The sequence below is a fragment of the Asterias amurensis genome, chromosome 4 (assembly GCF_032118995.1).
Source record: "Asterias amurensis chromosome 4, ASM3211899v1".
NCBI classification, from domain to species: Eukaryota; Metazoa; Echinodermata; class Asteroidea; order Forcipulatida; family Asteriidae; genus Asterias; species Asterias amurensis.
Genome location: NC_092651.1, coordinates 16,227,088 through 16,245,003, shown reverse-complemented (window position 1 = coordinate 16,245,003; position 17,916 = coordinate 16,227,088). Strand labels below are relative to the sequence as shown.

Genomic DNA, 17,916 nt, shown 5'->3' with positions numbered 1-17,916 from the left:
AACAAATAAAAGGTGGCCTGGTGTCAGAAATCCACTATGTAGAAGTAACACCAGTCATTTTGATTGCTTGGGTTCGAGTCCCACCGCTGCCACCATGTTGCCTAAACGAGTAGTAAGGCAATTTATCAGTTTGACACAGAGACAAGCAGTTATCTGTTATGTGACTTGATTAAAGAGTGAAGATCTATCTGTACCATTCACTGGAGAATCACATAACTCAGAGTAAAGTATGTAAACCAAACATGGTCACTAGAGGGTGCTATTCTGCTCAATACATAAAATAGAACCCGGAGAACGCTGAGTGTGTCATTAAGCATGCGGTTTTGTTGTGGGACCATTTTTATGGACGCGCGTACACCATTGTGACCAATGAAAACAGTAGAAACGGTCTTTGTGCGATGCCATCGTGCCATCATGCGTGTCATGTGATGCTCATTTTGCCAAACCAGCGTATTACGCGCTGATCATTTTGCCATACACGTGTATGGCGTGGTATCGATACGCCGCGTCCAGAGACAACACAAAGGGCGGCCAAGCTCAGCATTCTCCAGGTTCTATTTCTATGGCTTAACAATAGTGATGGATAAAATCACAGCAGTGAGCAGTGGCAGTTGTAACTTTCCACTTATCAAATCCGTCATTCATACAAAGACAAAAGGTAAACAAATCAAAGTAACTAAGTACACCCACCTGTATAAGTAAGCCCTGACGCTATTAGGTTGTAGCTTGATGGCCTCGTTACAGTTAACAATTCCTTTGGAGTAGCGACCTTTCATACCATAGTAAGCAGCTCGACTGAGAAAGGCTTGGAACAGCTTAGGGTCTAAGGCAAGTGCCCGGTTGAAGTCCAGAATACCCTTAGACTGACGGAGCTTCATACGAGTTAAACCTCGCTGGTAGTATGCCTTCAAATGAGCATGGTAAACATCGAAGTTAGAATACAGGGGATAAAAGTCAATTGTCATTTTCAACTTAAAACACAAAATGTTATAATAATAATAAATTATGCTTATAAAGCAGCTTACATCCCTGGCTGGACCCTAAGGCGCTGTACAAATTAAGGAGGAAATAATCAAAGAGCACAACAAGATTTCTTAAAATATAAACCACAAAAATGGACCGGCCAATAATTAAAATCACACACCACAAAAATTATCCAATTTCATTATGGTATTTCCTACACAGCAATGATCAACATTAAAAGTACCAACATCATACATTATGGACGGGTTAGGGACTCACACAAATATCTGCCTGGCACCATTATTCTAGCTGCTGGAATCAGTAGCAAAAGTGCTAGCCAATTTTACTGGAGGCTTTTACTTGTGTAATAATAATAACAATAAAACACATTTATATAGCACCAAATCCATTGCAAAAATGCTCCCAGGCGCTTTAGAAAAGAAATTAGAAAAACTATAACATTTAACAACGAAAAGTAAAATCATGAAAAAGTCAAAAATAAGATCCACAAATGTTATCATTAAATCAATAAAGGAAAAAGTATACAGATATATTAGCAATTAATCACAAAAGTAAAAACCACGTAAAATATAACAATCCTGAAAAAATTTACCCAAACTCGCAGGTTAACAATTTTTTAAACAAAGTCAATGAATTCAGTGTGAGCTTACCTGTGGATAGTCAGTGTTGATTTTAATAGCATTATTGAATGCTTCATATGCCTTGAGGTAATTGGGAATCTCGGTGTGGCACATACCAATAAGATAATTCACTTCAGCAGCCTCCATGGGCCAAGTATGACGCTCCTGCCAAGGTTTCTGAAATTAAATACAGCAAAATCATGTTAAACACAGTTTCTTACCAAGTCTTATTGAACATACCCTGTACAATCCAACGCCATAGAATTCCAGATTAAATCCAATACGCTATAAATGACCTGATCCAGCAACATTTTTTCCTCCTGAATGTTATGTTTCAAATTCTAGATAAAGAAAGTAGGGTTCAAAATATTGTCTGGAAGCAGCTACAGGCACCAAAGCAGTTATGATTACTGTTCACCTCATTCCTCAAAGTTATTTGTTTCTTTCATGTCTAAAGCCCGATTCATACTACCCGCGAATGCAAATGTGATACAAATTTTGAAGTCACATACAACTGTAGCGAATGTTTCGCAGGAGTTGAGCAAAAGTCCACTGATGCGAATTTTTTTTTGTGAATTTATGACATCTAAATTCGTATCGCATTTGCACTCTCAGAAAGTATGAACCGGGCTTTATCCTTCATCCATGGGTAATGGACAGCACAGTCAGTACAATGATAGATTAATGGATTGGTAAGTAAAACTTAATATTCTTTCCTATTGACCCATTTCACCTGACGTCATCATCAGAAAAATCTTGAATGCGCCATACTGGTGGGCAATTTCACTGTGCGTTTTCATATATAACTCTATGCATAGAGTATGCTGTGCGTATGCAGTGAAGTGTGCATTTTAGGCGATGCGGCGTTAATACACGTAAACCTAACTGCCCACCAACATGGTGAGCGTGGCATCAGTCGCTGCGTGTGACGCGCGTGCAAGGGGTCAATACTACTAACCATGAAGTTTAGTGCCTTCTCCAGACTGTCCACAGCTTCCTTATATTTCTTAGCCTTAATCTGTGTCTTGCCCAGCAGGATAAACAGAGGAGCAGAGGGTTGAGATCTAGCTGCTGTAGACAGTACACTGATGGCCTTAGCGTAGTTATGAAGGAATGACTGTACAGCTGCTTGCTGAGTAGCAGATGAGCCTAGACCATGACTCAGCTCAGCAGCATGTCTAAGGATTCACAAAAAGCTTTTATTTAAAGACACTGGACACCTTTGGTAATTGTCAAAGACCAGTCTTTTCACTTGGTGTATCTCAACATATGCATAAAATAACAAACCTGTGAAAACTTGAGCTCAATTGGTCGTCGAAGTTGCAAGATAATAATGAAATAAAGAACACCCTTGTCACACGAGGTTGTGTGCTTTCAGATGCTTGATTTCGGGACCTCAAAATCTAGTTCTGAGGTCTCGAAATAAAATTTGTGGAAAATTACTTCTTGCTCAGAAACTCTGTTACTTCAGAGTAGAGGAAGCCGTTTCTCACAATGTTTTATACTATCAACAGCTCATCAATGCTTGTTACCAAGTAAGTTTTTATGCTAACAATTATTTTGAGTAATTACCAATAGTGTCTTTAAAGTTGGCTGCATATTGCGCCACAGCACCTTGTAAACCATTACATGATGATATGCAAATGGAGTAGGTCACATAATTTAAATGTAGTCCCAAGTACCTTGCAGGAAAATACTGGATGTTGAAGCACCTTGAGTGTCACCCTTGAGGATTCCTTTTATTATTATTATCATTTTATTTGTCACAGTACAAAACAAAATACAAGACAATATACCCTGAGGTGGGCAAGGGACAACAAAAGCAGATACATACTATGATCCGTAGATCTGTTGCCCCACATCTGGGGGTACACAATGAAGTAAATATAAATAAATATAGATTTAAACATATTATATTACACAAAGCAACAATAAAAGCAGATAATTATACAAAACCAATAATAAATAAATAACAAATAAATAATAAGAATGAAGATAAATAACTAAAAGTAACAGTAAAAGTAAAGATAACCAAATAAAAAAGTATACAAATAAATAAATAAATACATAGTAAAAGGGTGGATTAAAAAACTAAACTAAACTCCCCGGTGGCAGGCCAGCCATGAATCAGAACCAGACAGATTTTGTAGTAATGCTAAAAAGATAAAATATTGACAAGACACTGACCTGACACAGAAGCTGGCAAGCTCAAGATTCTTCATCTCTAACAATATCTCCCCCTGAAAGAAAAACATAAAAGGTTTGATAAGGGTTAATACACACAACTCCTTGAATACATTCACATCAAACACAGATAACCAATAAATCACGTCATGGCCTAGCGGTTAGGAGCACTAGACTCAAGCTCTGGGCTCAATTTCTTATAGCTGCTTTAGCTAGAAATATTGCTAAGCAAGATTGAGCAGGGTACCAGTCACATACTGTACTTGTGACATGCTATTTTGGCTAGTATTCTTATTCTGGTAAGCATAATTTTGTTGTGCTTGGCTGCTTTTTGTGCTTAAGCAGCTCTATGAAATTTTACCCTAGAGTATCTAATCAGCAGTGTGGACTCGGGTCCCAGTCGTGACACCTGTGATCTTAAGGAAGACACTATAGCCCATTTCACATGAGAGCTTATTATCCAATAAATGTAGTACCACATACCTTGCAGGAAAACACTGAATGTTGAGCACCTTGAGTGTCACCGAGTGTCTGATATGAGGGCTATAAAGAAGCCACTATTATTATCATTAAGTCATTTTGTAAATCTCAACTTACCCTGTACATGTAATATTGTTGGCGATCTGGACGGAGGTGAATTGCTCTTGTGAAATCAAGAAGAGCATTCTTCAGCTGAATGAGAACAAAGCAAGTGAAATAAATTTGTCTACCGCTCAAACATCCTGCAATATAAATTCTCTCAAAGCTACATAACTCACATTAACAACAGAACTTAAAACCTTAATTTCATTTCAACAACCTGCTAATGAACATTCCTTGTTGCTGAACCCATTGGTGATGACAAAGAATAGGAGGTGAAGCTATTTGATTCATAACTCAAGATTTCTAGTGATAAAAGTGCTTAGAGGCTTTTTGCAATAACAATGCACTATATAGACGATGTGACCTCTGACGTCACTCAAAAACCATAACATGATTCATGCGCATACTGCTGGGCAAAACCTTTGTGTTTTGGCAGCCAGCTAGAAAGTACATGCAATCTTACCATGACTACTGATATTATTACTCGTCTTTTTGCCGTGTACAGTGTTTTGTCAAAAGCAGTCGGTTTGAATGTTAACATAGGTCACATCGTCTATAAATGTATATTATTATTATGATGATGTTCAGATTAATAGCTTACGTCATGAATCTTGTGGTAAGCCTCTCCTCTACACACTAGAGCACGCACATAAATTGGGTCTACTTTCACTGCACTTGTGAACTTCTGGATGGCTCTGGAAAAGTCAAAAGAATAAAAGCCTGATAAAGTGAGAGTAAAATATCAATTTTATCCCTGGGGAGTTTTGTATTCTGATGTTCTGATGTTATAAGGAAATGAGCACTGAAGTTTTTTAATACGTAATACATGAGATGCATCAATTTAACACTATTAATCGGTGGAAACCTATATACAACTAAAATATAGGTTGTTGGATTTACTTGTAGATTCCTTCACTATAAAAACATTGGAACAAGCGAAATACAAAAGAGATAATTGGTTGAATCTATACATAACTTAATACAGATTCAAATATGGTTTAAAGCACTTTGTGTAAGTATTCTGATCGTTTTCCTCGTAAAGGTTGTTGCCACAATGAAACCATGACTTGACAAAAAAAAGACAGATGCAATTTATATCTTACTTGGGGTAGTTTTCCAGCTTCGTCATGAAGATCAGGCCAAGGTTGACATGAGCTGCAGCAATTGTCTTATCCAGCTTCAACACATTCTCAAAATCTGCAATAGCATCCTCATATCTGCCCAAGATATATATCAAGAAATGTCTTAGTGCACAGCCACGTAAACCAAATTAACAAAAGATAAATACTTAATAATAATAATAATAATAATAATAATAATAATAATAATAATAATTGTGGCTTCTTATATAGCGCACATGTCCGTCATCCAGTGACGCTCCTGGCGCTGTAACATACAGTATTTCCTGCAAGATGTGGGACTACGTTTGTATTATGAGACCTAATTCTGATAGCACCATGTAATGTTTATACAAGGTGCTGTGGCACAATTTGCTGCCGATCGGACCACGAACACCGGGCGTACCCCTTCTCTTATCAATAAGTGCACTCAGTACTTAGTAACTCTTTGCGGATCATTGACATAGCGATTGTTATTTGATTTATAAATAACATTAAGATAACTGCTACCTCAGTGGTTTTTAAACTGGTGTTCATAAAATGGACACAAAGAAAGGTGCACAGCAACAATGGGTACACTTTTCCTTAAAAAGACAACGAATAAACAAAAGAAAATAAATATTGAGTAACTCTCTGCAGATCTTGTATTCCACAAACTCAAGCACTTTTCCTTCATCATTGACACAGCAGTTGTTAATAAATATATAAACCAAATGAATTAACTGCTACATCAGTGGTTTTCAAACGGTTCTTCATAAAATGGACACAAAAAATGTGTACATGTGATTGTAGCTGTGCATATTATATTTCTAATAAAAAAAACCCACAATATTCTTGTCCATTTTGTTTCCCTCTCTTTACCATAATTATTAAAATTTCACAAGAGAACACATAATCTGACAGGATGTAAGCCTGAAATGACTTTCAGTATCTTTTTAATTGATTATTTTTCAAACAAGAAAGATTTACCAAACTGCTTCATAAAATCATGTCAATTGTTTTTTCAATCATTGTGCATCAATGGACACATGGAGCAAGTTCGGGTAGCGACTAGACATGACTAGATCCACTAGACTAACCAGAAACGATAGAGCACAGGGAAGGGAGGTTGACTACATCGAATCATGCACTGGAACATGGTCGACTATGGTCAACTCGAGAGCTACGTCACGGCTCTGGTCAAGTCTAGTCGCTGACCCGAACTTGCTCATCACTCTAGTCTTTGACCATAGAGTTATATATAAGACCTAGAGGGCGCACGAGTGATGCTTTGTGCACAAACGCCACAAACCGCAAGATGACAAGCGCGTCAATCGACACGCGCGTTGAATATGAAATACACGTTTGAGGTTTTTTTTATTGAACGCTCACGCGATGCTGTTTGTTCAACTTACAAAATGGCCGCACAAACACACACTGTGAGATGCCAGTTGTGTCAACTTAGAAAATGGCCGCCTGTGCGCATGCCGGAGCGCATATATAGGCCAGTGCGCCTTCTAGTTCTTATATATAACTCTATGTCTTTGACTCACCTATTATCATCCATATACAGCACAGCTCTATGGAAGAATGCCATGACATTATCTTCACTATCATCAAGTAGAACTGATACACTCAGGTCTTGCAATGCTTGTTTAGGGTTAGCCCTGCAAAAATAAACTCATTGTTAGTCTTAGTAGGTTTGTTTGTTTGTTTGTTTGTTTTTATTTCCATTCATACAACACAGATAATTTCAATTAATAATATACAAGGCGATAGACTAAACCAAGTTATACACATGTTGAGTCGAAAATTGAATAAATAGGTACATGTATGAATGGGGGTGTCATCCGAATGAAGGACAAGGCCTTCTGTAGTGGAGTACCCAGTAGGAAAGAGTAGCAAATTAATTAACAAATTCTAGGTTAAAAAAAAATTGAAAGAAAAAATACAAAGGATTATCTATTCCTATTTGACGCATCAGGTGAACAGAATAGTATTATTTTGCCCTTACACCAAGGTGTATTCAGCACTGTATACTCAGTACCGTCTAAGAGTTATTACAAATCCACAGGTATATCACTCAGGTGGGATTCGAACCCAAGTCTTTTTGCCATGCTAGCAGCTGGTACCGCAACGATTCAATAGATGGAAACGGGATAACAAATACTATTTTACCCATATACACCGATGTGTGTTAGCCCTGTATACTCAGTACTTTGCCCAAGCTCTGTGAAAAAAAAATCAAAGGCATATTACGAACCAACGACCTTTGATGTTAATAGATGTTACTTTTGCATCAGAGCAGTACTGAGTATAAAGTACTTATTACACAGTCTATAATCTCTCCCTTTAATCAGTGACCTTTCAACTTTGACCCTTACCTTCTGAGCAGACAACCTCGATGATAGAAAGCTACACTACTGAGAGGATCTAGATGTATAGCTGATGATAAGTCTTCTACAGCTTGTACAAAGTGTCCATGTTTAGCATGAGCACGGCCTCGATAGGTCCTTGCTAAGGCATTGGCTGGTTCCTGGCTCAATAACTCAGTGAAATCTTTGATTGCTGCCATCCAGTTCCTAGGAAAGAAAACTCTAATTAGATCTTCTTAGAATAGTAATATAGAGTATTTGTATTAGGCGCCAAAATCCACTAAATTAAGGTACTCTACTCATCAAGGCGCACGAGAATGAATCCTCACACAGTAAAGAAAGAAGAAAATCAGACAAAGAACAATTACAGATAAGCCATATTAAACAGGCTAGTTTTCAAACTAATCTTAAAAGTAACAACACTAGAAATGTTATGAATTTGAAGTGGTAAGGCATTCCAGAGAGTGGGTCCAGCATGCGAAATCGCCCCATGATTTCCTACTCTTAGGAACATGTAATAAGCAAGTTTAGAAGATCGCAGAGATCGTAATTGAGAACATTTTTATGGTTTAACCAAAGAAATATTATAGGAGTGGAACCATGTATGCAGTGAAAGATAAGCAACAGAAGTTTGAAAGCAATACAAGAAAATAAACATGAACAGGAATGGTCGACATAGTGAAGGCAATTTACACATTTTCTTGTTGGGGGATGATGGTGGGATGATGCTATGCATTTATGTATTTGCCTACTGCACAACTCTATGCATAGTGGATTTTGTACACAGTTAACATAATTAATCTTATCTTAAGCTGAAAAACATTTGATCAAAATTTTCAGCAAAAAAAAACCTAACAAACTATGGAGTTGAACAAACAAAAATTTCCTAGAGTGGGATTTGTACCAATGACCTCCGGATTAACGTGCAGGCACTCCAATAACTGAGCTTTACGGCCCTATAACGACAGTGTCCCATTTTGTAAATATTTGTGTTAATGTTGATTAAAACTGTTTACTGTAGCTAAACTTTTGTTTGCAAGCATTGTTTCTGTTCTTTATGAAATGGCAATAAAAAAGAGAAAACAAAAAATAATAATAATAATACTCACTTGTTGTTATTGAACTGATAGATACCCCTCTTGAAGATTGCGTCCGTCTTACTTGGCATCAATCTTGTCACCTCTCTGTAATCCTCCAATGCTAATAACATCTCACCACGCTGTAAACAACACCAATACAACTCTGCATGTTAAAATGCTTTACTTATGGTAAGAATTAATCCTGTTGGACAATGCGACCTCTGACGTCACTCGAAAACCAGAACATGATTGGCGCATAGCGCCGGGCAAAACCTTTGTGTTTTGGCAGCCAGCTAGAAAGTGTATGCAATCTTACAGTGACTACGCATCTTTTTGCCCGGCGAAACATGACGTATCCAGTGTTTTGTCAAAAGAGGGTGGTTTGATTGTAAACATAGGTCACATCGTTTTTAGCTCTTGCATTGGCCGCAATCATTGTTGAAACGTGCACTGTAAAAAGGCTATCATATGGCTGAGAGTTGTACACATTTCCACTGTTTTTCATCAAATATGGTGGTGAATGACGTCATGTGCAATCCATAAATTTCAAGTGGAGGTGTATTTATGATAAAACATCTTGACATAACATCATGTCAGTACAGCATGGATACGGACAGCATGAAATCAATGGTACAAGTAGAGCGCAATACTGGATGAACATTAACCCAAAGGAATTTTAACCCTTTAACAGCATGTACCTTAATTCCCATAGTGGCTGTAAGGTTTTACCTTCTTCCATTCTCATGGAGAGGTCAAAGTAAAGGTCAAGTCGGGTTATGACATTTTTAAATGTAGTATTTTAACATAGTATGCCAATTTCTAAGCACAAAACTACATTTTCTGTTTCATGTTATTTCTGTGACATTTTTACTGACAAAACTTGATTAAAGAAAAAAATGATCAATATTAGCAGTGTCTGGTCATTTTGTGATGATACAGAAATGAATTGTCTCTAAAGGGATACGAGCAGGGCCCAATTTCATAGAGTTGCGTAAGCACAAAAAGACGCTATAAAAGCAGAACACAATTATGCTTACCCGGATAAGATTGCCAGCATATATACCATGTCACATGTACCAATTATGACTGGTACCTTGCTCATTTCTGCTTAGCAAAGAATTACCTAGCAATGTTTTCTGTTTAAACAGCTCTATGAAATTGGGCCCATGTTTCAATGTTTGTTATGGGGGAAGAGTACTGGATGGAATCTACGTACCTTTTCATACATTTCAGCTCTTTTATAGTATGCCTCATGGTCATTGCGATCCAGCTTGATAGTCTGTGAATAATTCATGATGGCCATCGTCACATCACCTCTCTGACGAAATATCTCAGCTCTGTAGAAAAACAGCAAAAAATAAACTCAACAAAGTCATTAAAAAATTAGTTGAGTAGAACAGAACTTCATCAATCTGTCAACTCAAGGAGCAATTTCAAGGCCCAATTTCATAAACAGTTGCAGAGCACAACAAAATTATGCTAACTAGAATAAGGTTACCAGATAAAACGTGTTTTTGACATGTAAATTTCCCATTTTTATCTTTTTAATGGACAAATAAATTATTGAATTGAATTGAAAATACCATTTTACATGTACAAAATGTAGCTGGTATCCTGCTCAGTTGTGCTTAGCAGAAAAAAATGTTAAGCAATATTATTTGCTTAAAGGCACTGGACACGTTTGGTGATTGTCAAAGACCAGTATTCTCACTTGGTGTATCCCAACATATGCATAAAATAACAAGCTTTTGAAAATTTGGGTTCAGTTGGTCATTGAAGTTGCAAGAAAATGATGAAAGAAAAAACACCCAAGCTGTACAAATTTGTGTGTTTTCAGGTAGAAATAAAAGACTGAAGTCTTTTATAATTTGAGTACGAAACTACCTCTTTCTCAAAAACTACACTACTTCAGAAGGAATCGGTTCTCACAATGTTTTCTACCATCAACAGCTCTCCATTGCTCGTTACCAAGTAAGTTTTTATGCTAACAATTATTTTGAGTAATTACCAATAGGGTACAGTGCCTTTAATTATAAGGGATACTGCATAACCAATGGTCAATAGACCTTAACCACGGTGTGGTCGTCTTGATTTTACTCCATTCCAACTCATTGTAACCAAACTGAGGCTGGAAGAAATAATAGTCTGGTGCCATGCGCAAAATGAATGTTAGCATTCATTACTGTTATTGAAAAAAGGGAACATGACCAAGATGGTGACAGCATGATAAAGGCATAGATGAATGTATAAGAACTAGAGGGTGCACTGGCCTATATACGCGACCCGGCATACGCACAGGCAGCCATTTTTAAGTTGACAAAACAGGCATCCCACAGTGTGTGTTTGTGCGGCCATTTTGTAAGTTGACACAACAGCATCGCGTATAGTATCAATAAACATGAACTCAAACGTGAACTTCATATTCAACGCGCGTGCAGAATGACGGGCGTGTCTCCTTGCGGTCCCGTCGCGTTTGTGCAAGCAACATCACCAGTGCGCCCTCTAGTTCTTATATATAACTCTATGGATAAAGGTCTATAGTCATCAGGGTTTGGATATGAATGTGTTATTTTACCTGGATCTGTAAGCACCAGCATGTTCTTTATTAATCTTAAGAATGGTATTAAGATCTTCCAGAGCCTTGGTTGATTTATGACGAAGGAGGTAGAGGAGATGACGGTGCCAGTAAGCATCAAGAAGTTGAGGCTCCAACAGGATAGCTCTGTTTAAATCTTCCCAAGCTTGCTTCAGTTTACCAAGCTGTGGAAAAAAACACCACAATCATTTGGGGTTGAGCAAAGACAAAATTTACTAGAGTGGGACTCATCAAACCAATGACCCGCGGATTAATATGCCAGCACTCTACCAACTGAGCTATCTAGCCCTATGTTGGCATTTTCAAATATCTTTGTTCAGAGGTGCCAGTCAGAAGCCAACCCTTGAAGTGGAGAATGATGACCATAACATGCAAGATACTTGTTCCTTGAAAACAGTAGGAACATTTTATTAAGTACAACGGCTGGCCTACATATACTCATGGTTTAGGCTTTAATAAACATTTCAGACTTTTTAATCAAAATTTTTCTGATTTTACAATGGGCAAAACAACCTGGAAATCAGACTGAAGTAGGAAGAATATCATGCCTGCCATAAGCTTAGAATTCTGTGGTATAAGCAGATTAATTAATTTAAGCCCAGTCCACATCCTACCTTGCGATACATGGCTCCTCGTCTACAGAGATCAAAGGGTGATGGTTTCTCAGCTCTCTCTATGATTTCAGTCAACTGTAAAACCTCTTCATGTAACCACTGAAATTATAACAGATGTCACTCAATTACAAACAGCTGCTTAAAACACTTTAATGCACAATTTAATGTAGAGATAAATTGATAGAATTAACAAATATATTTTTAACTTGTTTCTTTTTCAAATGGTGCCCCCCCCCTCCCTCCCCCAAAGAAAAACACCAACAAATTAGTCACAAAAGCACCCTCAATAGTCCTGTTTTTCACTCTGAAAACTGTGTGACCGTACAGTCTAAATTTTTCGTTTTTACAACTATTTATAGTTAACATAGTTAACAGTATATAAGGGATTTATACCGGTCACAACAGATCAGCGTATGAAAGAGTTAAGATCGAGTCGCCACTTTCTGAATTCCTAATAATGAATGCCTTCCCATTAAAGTCATAAAAAACCTATGAAAGTTGAGAACGAGTCCGACAGTTTAGCCTGAGCTTGCCTCAACTCTACAAATGTTTGAGTCGCGCCTAGTCGTGTAGTAAATTTCACTAGTCACCCAGGCTTTATATCTGAAGGTTCAAAAAAGCCATGGTGAAAGGTTGAAATAAGAAAGCACACTGGATAGGTTTCTTACCTCCACAATGTCTCTATCATCCTCAGTCTCCATGATAGGTTGAATGATGTCTATCTCAACGGAAGCAGCACTACTAGCCCCGGAAACACGCCTAAAATAAACACACAAACCATGCTAACAGACCTTCATCACGGTGTGGTCATCTTGATTTTACTCCATTCCAACTCATTGTAACAAACTTGAGGCTAGACGACATAAAAGTCTGGTGCCATGTTTGCGCAATGAATGTTAGCACTCATTACTGTTATTGGAAACAGGGATCATAACCAAGATGGTGACAGCGTGATAAAGGTCTATAAGCCATTTGCCTGTTAGATTTTAATATTGTCTGGTACAATGACGTGCTTGATCACAAGTTACCACTTTGAATTCCTCAGACTATCGAGACAGTTGCTATGTCACATGATTAGGGGCAAGCTTTTGCGTAGTTATGTAAGAGACGTTGAACACCCATACACAATTCTGAATGGATGTTTATGTCACAATGGTACTATGGTTTGCTCATCTGGAGGTTGCTATACAAAAGCTTGCACTGAACCATTTGACATAGCAACTGTCTCTATAGTCTGAGGAACTCAAATTTAAGCAGTACATTGTGACTAAGCAAGTCATTGTACAAGACCAATTCAAATCAAACTTGCAAATGGCTTATTCTAATGCATAACAAAAACAAATATAACAAAAATAACAGATTCCACTTTCCTCTACTGGCTTATCCGACAATAAAGTTTGAATTCTCGAAGGTTTCTTTTGTGACACACTCCCTTAATACTAAAAGTAATAACACAGAACATTTATTTAGTGCTCTATAACTAACCAGAGAAAGTAACACAGTGCTCAGTGTTCTAGCTAGACCAATTTTAGTTGTGGGCTCTCAATCCACTTCAGTCCACTGTGAGATAGAGTTGTGCATTAGGTCTGTTTTATGCCACAAGGGTTTTTCTCGTGGCCCTCCCACCTTTCACTCTGGAACAAAAAACACTTTGGATCTCTTAATATTTATGCATGAGTATGTCACAATTCTAACCCAAAACGATGCCACAGGCACAGCCACTGCAAGTGGTGGCGGATGTGCGCCTATAGCCTCATTTGGGGTAAGAATTATGACGTCATGCATGAATATTAAGAGAGGCGTATATGGAGCCTTGTTACTGGCTACCAAAGGTACCCTTGCATTCCTGGCTTAAACGCTGTGTAGCTGCGTCCTCTGCAATCAGTTTCTTAGATGCGAGTAAAGATGATTAGCCTCCCCAATTATTATAACGATAAATGAAAGTTTACCTTTTTGTTGGAGAGATTACCGGTGATAATTCTTCCTCAAAATCTGATTCACTGTCGACGTCCGAGGATGGGAAGACCTCATCAAACCATGCATCCCAGATACCACGAACCCACTCACGGATAGAGTTTGGCTCATCCCTAAAAACACAAACAAATTTATCATAAATAGATGTTAAATTTGCATCGGGGATAACGAATGTTAATATTGGTTTTTACCCATACACCGATGTGTGTTAACACTGTATACTCAGTACTTTCCCGAGTCCTGTAAAAAAATATCACAGGCATATTACTCGCGTGGGATTCGAACCCACGACCCTTGCAATTCTAGAGCAGTAGAAGTTGTTATAACAACGTTTGAGTACTTGTATGGTGCTTGTTTGTGCATGTGTGTGAAAATGCACGTATTGTGACCTGATTCCATTTCAATGTAATACAATCTTGACTCACTTTAGATTTAGATTTAGAATGATTCATTCATCATGTAAACATAAAAAGCGTTTTCCCAGTCATAAAAAACACACATTAAAAATAGTCACAAAAACAGACAATATAAAAAAACAATCAAAAGTAGATCATTAAAACAACCATCATTCAAAGCAGTTGAAAAGTAAGATAATTTACTTGTCTTTCTTCTCTTGAACAAACTCTTCAAAGTCCAGTAATTCAGGCAGACTACCTCTTCTGTGTGACCGTACTTTCCTGTGTTTACAAAGAACCATACAATGAGATGATAAAGTTATGTTCAAGAAAGACAAAGCGTGTAAATATTATATGGTTATTAATTTTGGTTTTACCCATATACACCGATGTGTGTTAGCACTGTATACTCAGTACTTTGCCCAAGCTCTGTGAAAAAAAAAATACAGGCATATTACTCAGGTGGGATTCAAACCCAAGACCTTTGCAATTATAGTGCAGTGTCATACCAACTAGACCACCGAGATTGCCTGGTAGCTGGTACCGCAACGATTTGACAGATGGAAGTTTGCATCAGGAATATAGAATAAGTTATGTTCCTGAAGTTAGAATCTTACAGATATATTGGGGTTTTATTATAAAATATCGGACGTAAAGCAGCTGTTAAACCAAGCGAAACCATTATACATCAGATACTTAATAATTATAATAATAACTGATACTTAACAATTATAACAATAATTTAATCATTTACATAGCACAAATTCCAGTGTTATTTTGTTCAATTGCGCTGAACAAGCAGATACATGTACTGTACTACGATTATTTTAACCCCACAATTTGCGCAACAAGTATTATGATCCAGAAAGACTCCACTCTACCTAACATACTTTTCTTGCATTTTCTAGTCCAACATTTACACAACACATTTGGATATAGGAAATGACAGTACTTTCAAGTTTGTTCATAAAATGTTAACTATAACTATATATATTTATATGATTCCAGTAAGTGGGGGCTATCCGCTGTTGGATATAAATAATAAAAATAATTTAAAAAAATAAAATAAAATAAAAAATAAAAAAAATCTTATTTATATAGCGCCTTTTTTACAAATATGACAAAAAGCGTTTATAAATACAAAAGCAACAGAAGAAAAAAATGAAGTATTAATACTTACGGAGGAACTCTCAACTGTAGTGGAACAGGCATCTTGACTTTTGGAAGACTCTCAGCCCTGATTCAAATTTAAATATAACAACTAATGTTACATGTCAAAGCTTTGATACATCATAATCAGGCCTTGCTCTATAAGATTTTTGTTAAGTTGCCAACCGGGCTAATAAACTCAAGGTTTTACCTGCCCCCAGGAATTTATGTAGCCTTGATTTTAAAAATGAATTGACATCAATGTGTATCTTTCTGATGCATTAATGGTAGCAATTACAACTGCTTTATAGTCAAATAAAGTTAAACTGAAACAGTCAAAAATAAATTTAAAAAATGTTTTATTCACATCTGAATGGAAAAGATATGAGCATTTTAAACAAGTAGGTTGCACAGTTTTTAGTAGCCCACAGGGCAAGTTGAGAGGTGGTGTTTACTACTAGACCACAGCAGTTTTTACATAGACCTTGTACGCTGGGCTAGTGTTTAAGGGAAGGTACACGTTTGGTAATTGTCAAAGACCAGTCATCTCACTTGGTGTATCCCATCATAACCATAAAATAACAAGCCTGTGAAAATTTGGGCTCAATCGGTCATCGAAGTTGCGAGAAAATGATGAAAGAAAAAACACCCCCTAGTGGACGAATTTGTGTGCTTTTAGATAATAAAAGACTTCTAGCTAGAAGTCTTTTATTATTTAAGTGAGAAATTACCTCTTTCTCAAAAACTACAATACTTCAGAGGGAGCCGTTTGCCACAATGTTTTATATTATCAACAGCTCTCCAATGCTCGTTACCAAGTCAGTTTTTTAAGTTAATATTTGTTTTGAGTAATTACCAAACATGTACCTTCCCTTTAAGTACGAGCCCTGCATAATACAGCTTTCCTAAGTTGCTTTGTTCAATCCAAATCTCATTTCTTCTATAGGAGTTATAATGAAGTCTATAATGAAGTCTACTTGTAATTAAGTTAATCAATTGATAAAAATTCAACCCAAACTGTACAAATCACAAACAAAGCAATTATAATGCAAGTGATAACCACAAACAAAAATTCAAACAAAAATTCAAACAACCCCTAACTAGACTTATTAAAATGACATTGTTTTGATAAATGATTTTAAGTACCTTGACAATTTCCTTGGCTCTTGTTTTAAGAAAGCTTCTATTTCATTCAAACGGCGCTGGAAACAAAGAGGTTTAAATAAAAACACAAAATAAAACAGATGTAATAATAGTCCACTTTCAAAAATTGAACAAATTGATCCTCTTCTAAAAAGAAAAAGGTGTTATTTCCCTTTTTTCCATATCGCACTTGTGGAATAACTTGAAATACGCTAAATGATTCAACTCACCGGATCAAGTGGTTTTCTTTTCTTTTTCCTGTCAAATTTAAATAAATTAGAAAAACTTTAACAATAATAAACATTCTTTCAAGCTGCAATTTATAAAAGGAAAAGCAAATTAATTTGTGTCTATATGGAAAAAATGATTAGCTCCTGCAAACTGTTTATTAGCTAAAATATTGATGGTATAATGCATAACATTGAAGTTAGTTCTGTGACAATATTATTGTGAAATGATAATGACACATTGTGCTATCGATTCCCCAAACTAAGCAATCACTCATAGAAAACATTTTAAAATTTGGGGTTGAACAATGAAAAATATACTAGAGAGGGACTTGAACCAACGACCTCCGGATTAACATGGCGCTCTACCAACTGAGCTGTCTAGCCCTAATGTTTGCGGTCTCACTATTTTGTCAGTACCTTTGTTCTCGGGTGCCAGTCAGTAGCCATGAAACCGTTAAAGGATTCTGAAAAATTTGTTCTCTTACCCTCTGTGTTTAGGATATAAGACGTACTTCATACCGGCTGCTCTAGCTTTCTCTGCTAAGGTCGGAGAAGATGCTGACAAAACAAAATCACAAATACCCAAATCTTTATTATTTCCTATCAATCTATAGTTCCATTTGTCTACCTATTAACAACCATCTTTATTCATTTGTTTAAAAAACCCTCTACATAGCTTGAACTTTGAGAAAATATCCACAAGCATGGAGGTAACTCAAAACTTTTACTGGGCCAGAGCATTTGTTGCAAGACTGGAACCACAATCAGAAAACTATAAGCACAGTTTCTCATTTGAGCTGTTTTTGGAACAAGCAATAAAAGAAGATTTATCTAATTTTTCTAATGGGTAACACTTCTATAATCAATTGAAAGGAAAGATATTTGTATGAATCA

The 17,916-nt window shown here is 36.8% G+C and overlaps 1 protein-coding gene across 5 annotated transcripts in view; it reads right to left on the bottom strand.

The window, feature by feature from the left end:
• Positions 1–17,916, bottom strand: part of LOC139935662 (uncharacterized) — a 48,962-nt gene that overhangs the window by 9,725 nt on the left and 21,321 nt on the right. For all 5 annotated transcript variants that reach the window (XM_071930164.1, XM_071930169.1, XM_071930166.1 and 2 more), the window contains 20 exons: positions 17,508–17,580; positions 17,023–17,050; positions 16,796–16,851; positions 15,681–15,737; positions 14,705–14,782; positions 14,081–14,218; positions 12,800–12,890; positions 12,132–12,230; positions 11,497–11,681; positions 10,138–10,258; positions 8,952–9,061; positions 7,852–8,049; positions 7,021–7,134; positions 5,474–5,587; positions 4,972–5,065; positions 4,386–4,460; positions 3,792–3,844; positions 2,563–2,782; positions 1,635–1,781; positions 691–905 (listed from right to left, as the gene is read on the bottom strand). In XM_071930164.1, the coding sequence (XP_071786265.1) occupies positions 691–905; positions 1,635–1,781; positions 2,563–2,782; positions 3,792–3,844; positions 4,386–4,460; positions 4,972–5,065; positions 5,474–5,587; positions 7,021–7,134; positions 7,852–8,049; positions 8,952–9,061; positions 10,138–10,258; positions 11,497–11,681; positions 12,132–12,230; positions 12,800–12,890; positions 14,081–14,218; positions 14,705–14,782; positions 15,681–15,737; positions 16,796–16,851; positions 17,023–17,050; positions 17,508–17,580 (2,266 nt within the window). The remainder of the gene's footprint in view (positions 1–690; positions 906–1,634; positions 1,782–2,562; positions 2,783–3,791; positions 3,845–4,385; positions 4,461–4,971; positions 5,066–5,473; positions 5,588–7,020; positions 7,135–7,851; positions 8,050–8,951; positions 9,062–10,137; positions 10,259–11,496; positions 11,682–12,131; positions 12,231–12,799; positions 12,891–14,080; positions 14,219–14,704; positions 14,783–15,680; positions 15,738–16,795; positions 16,852–17,022; positions 17,051–17,507; positions 17,581–17,916) is intronic.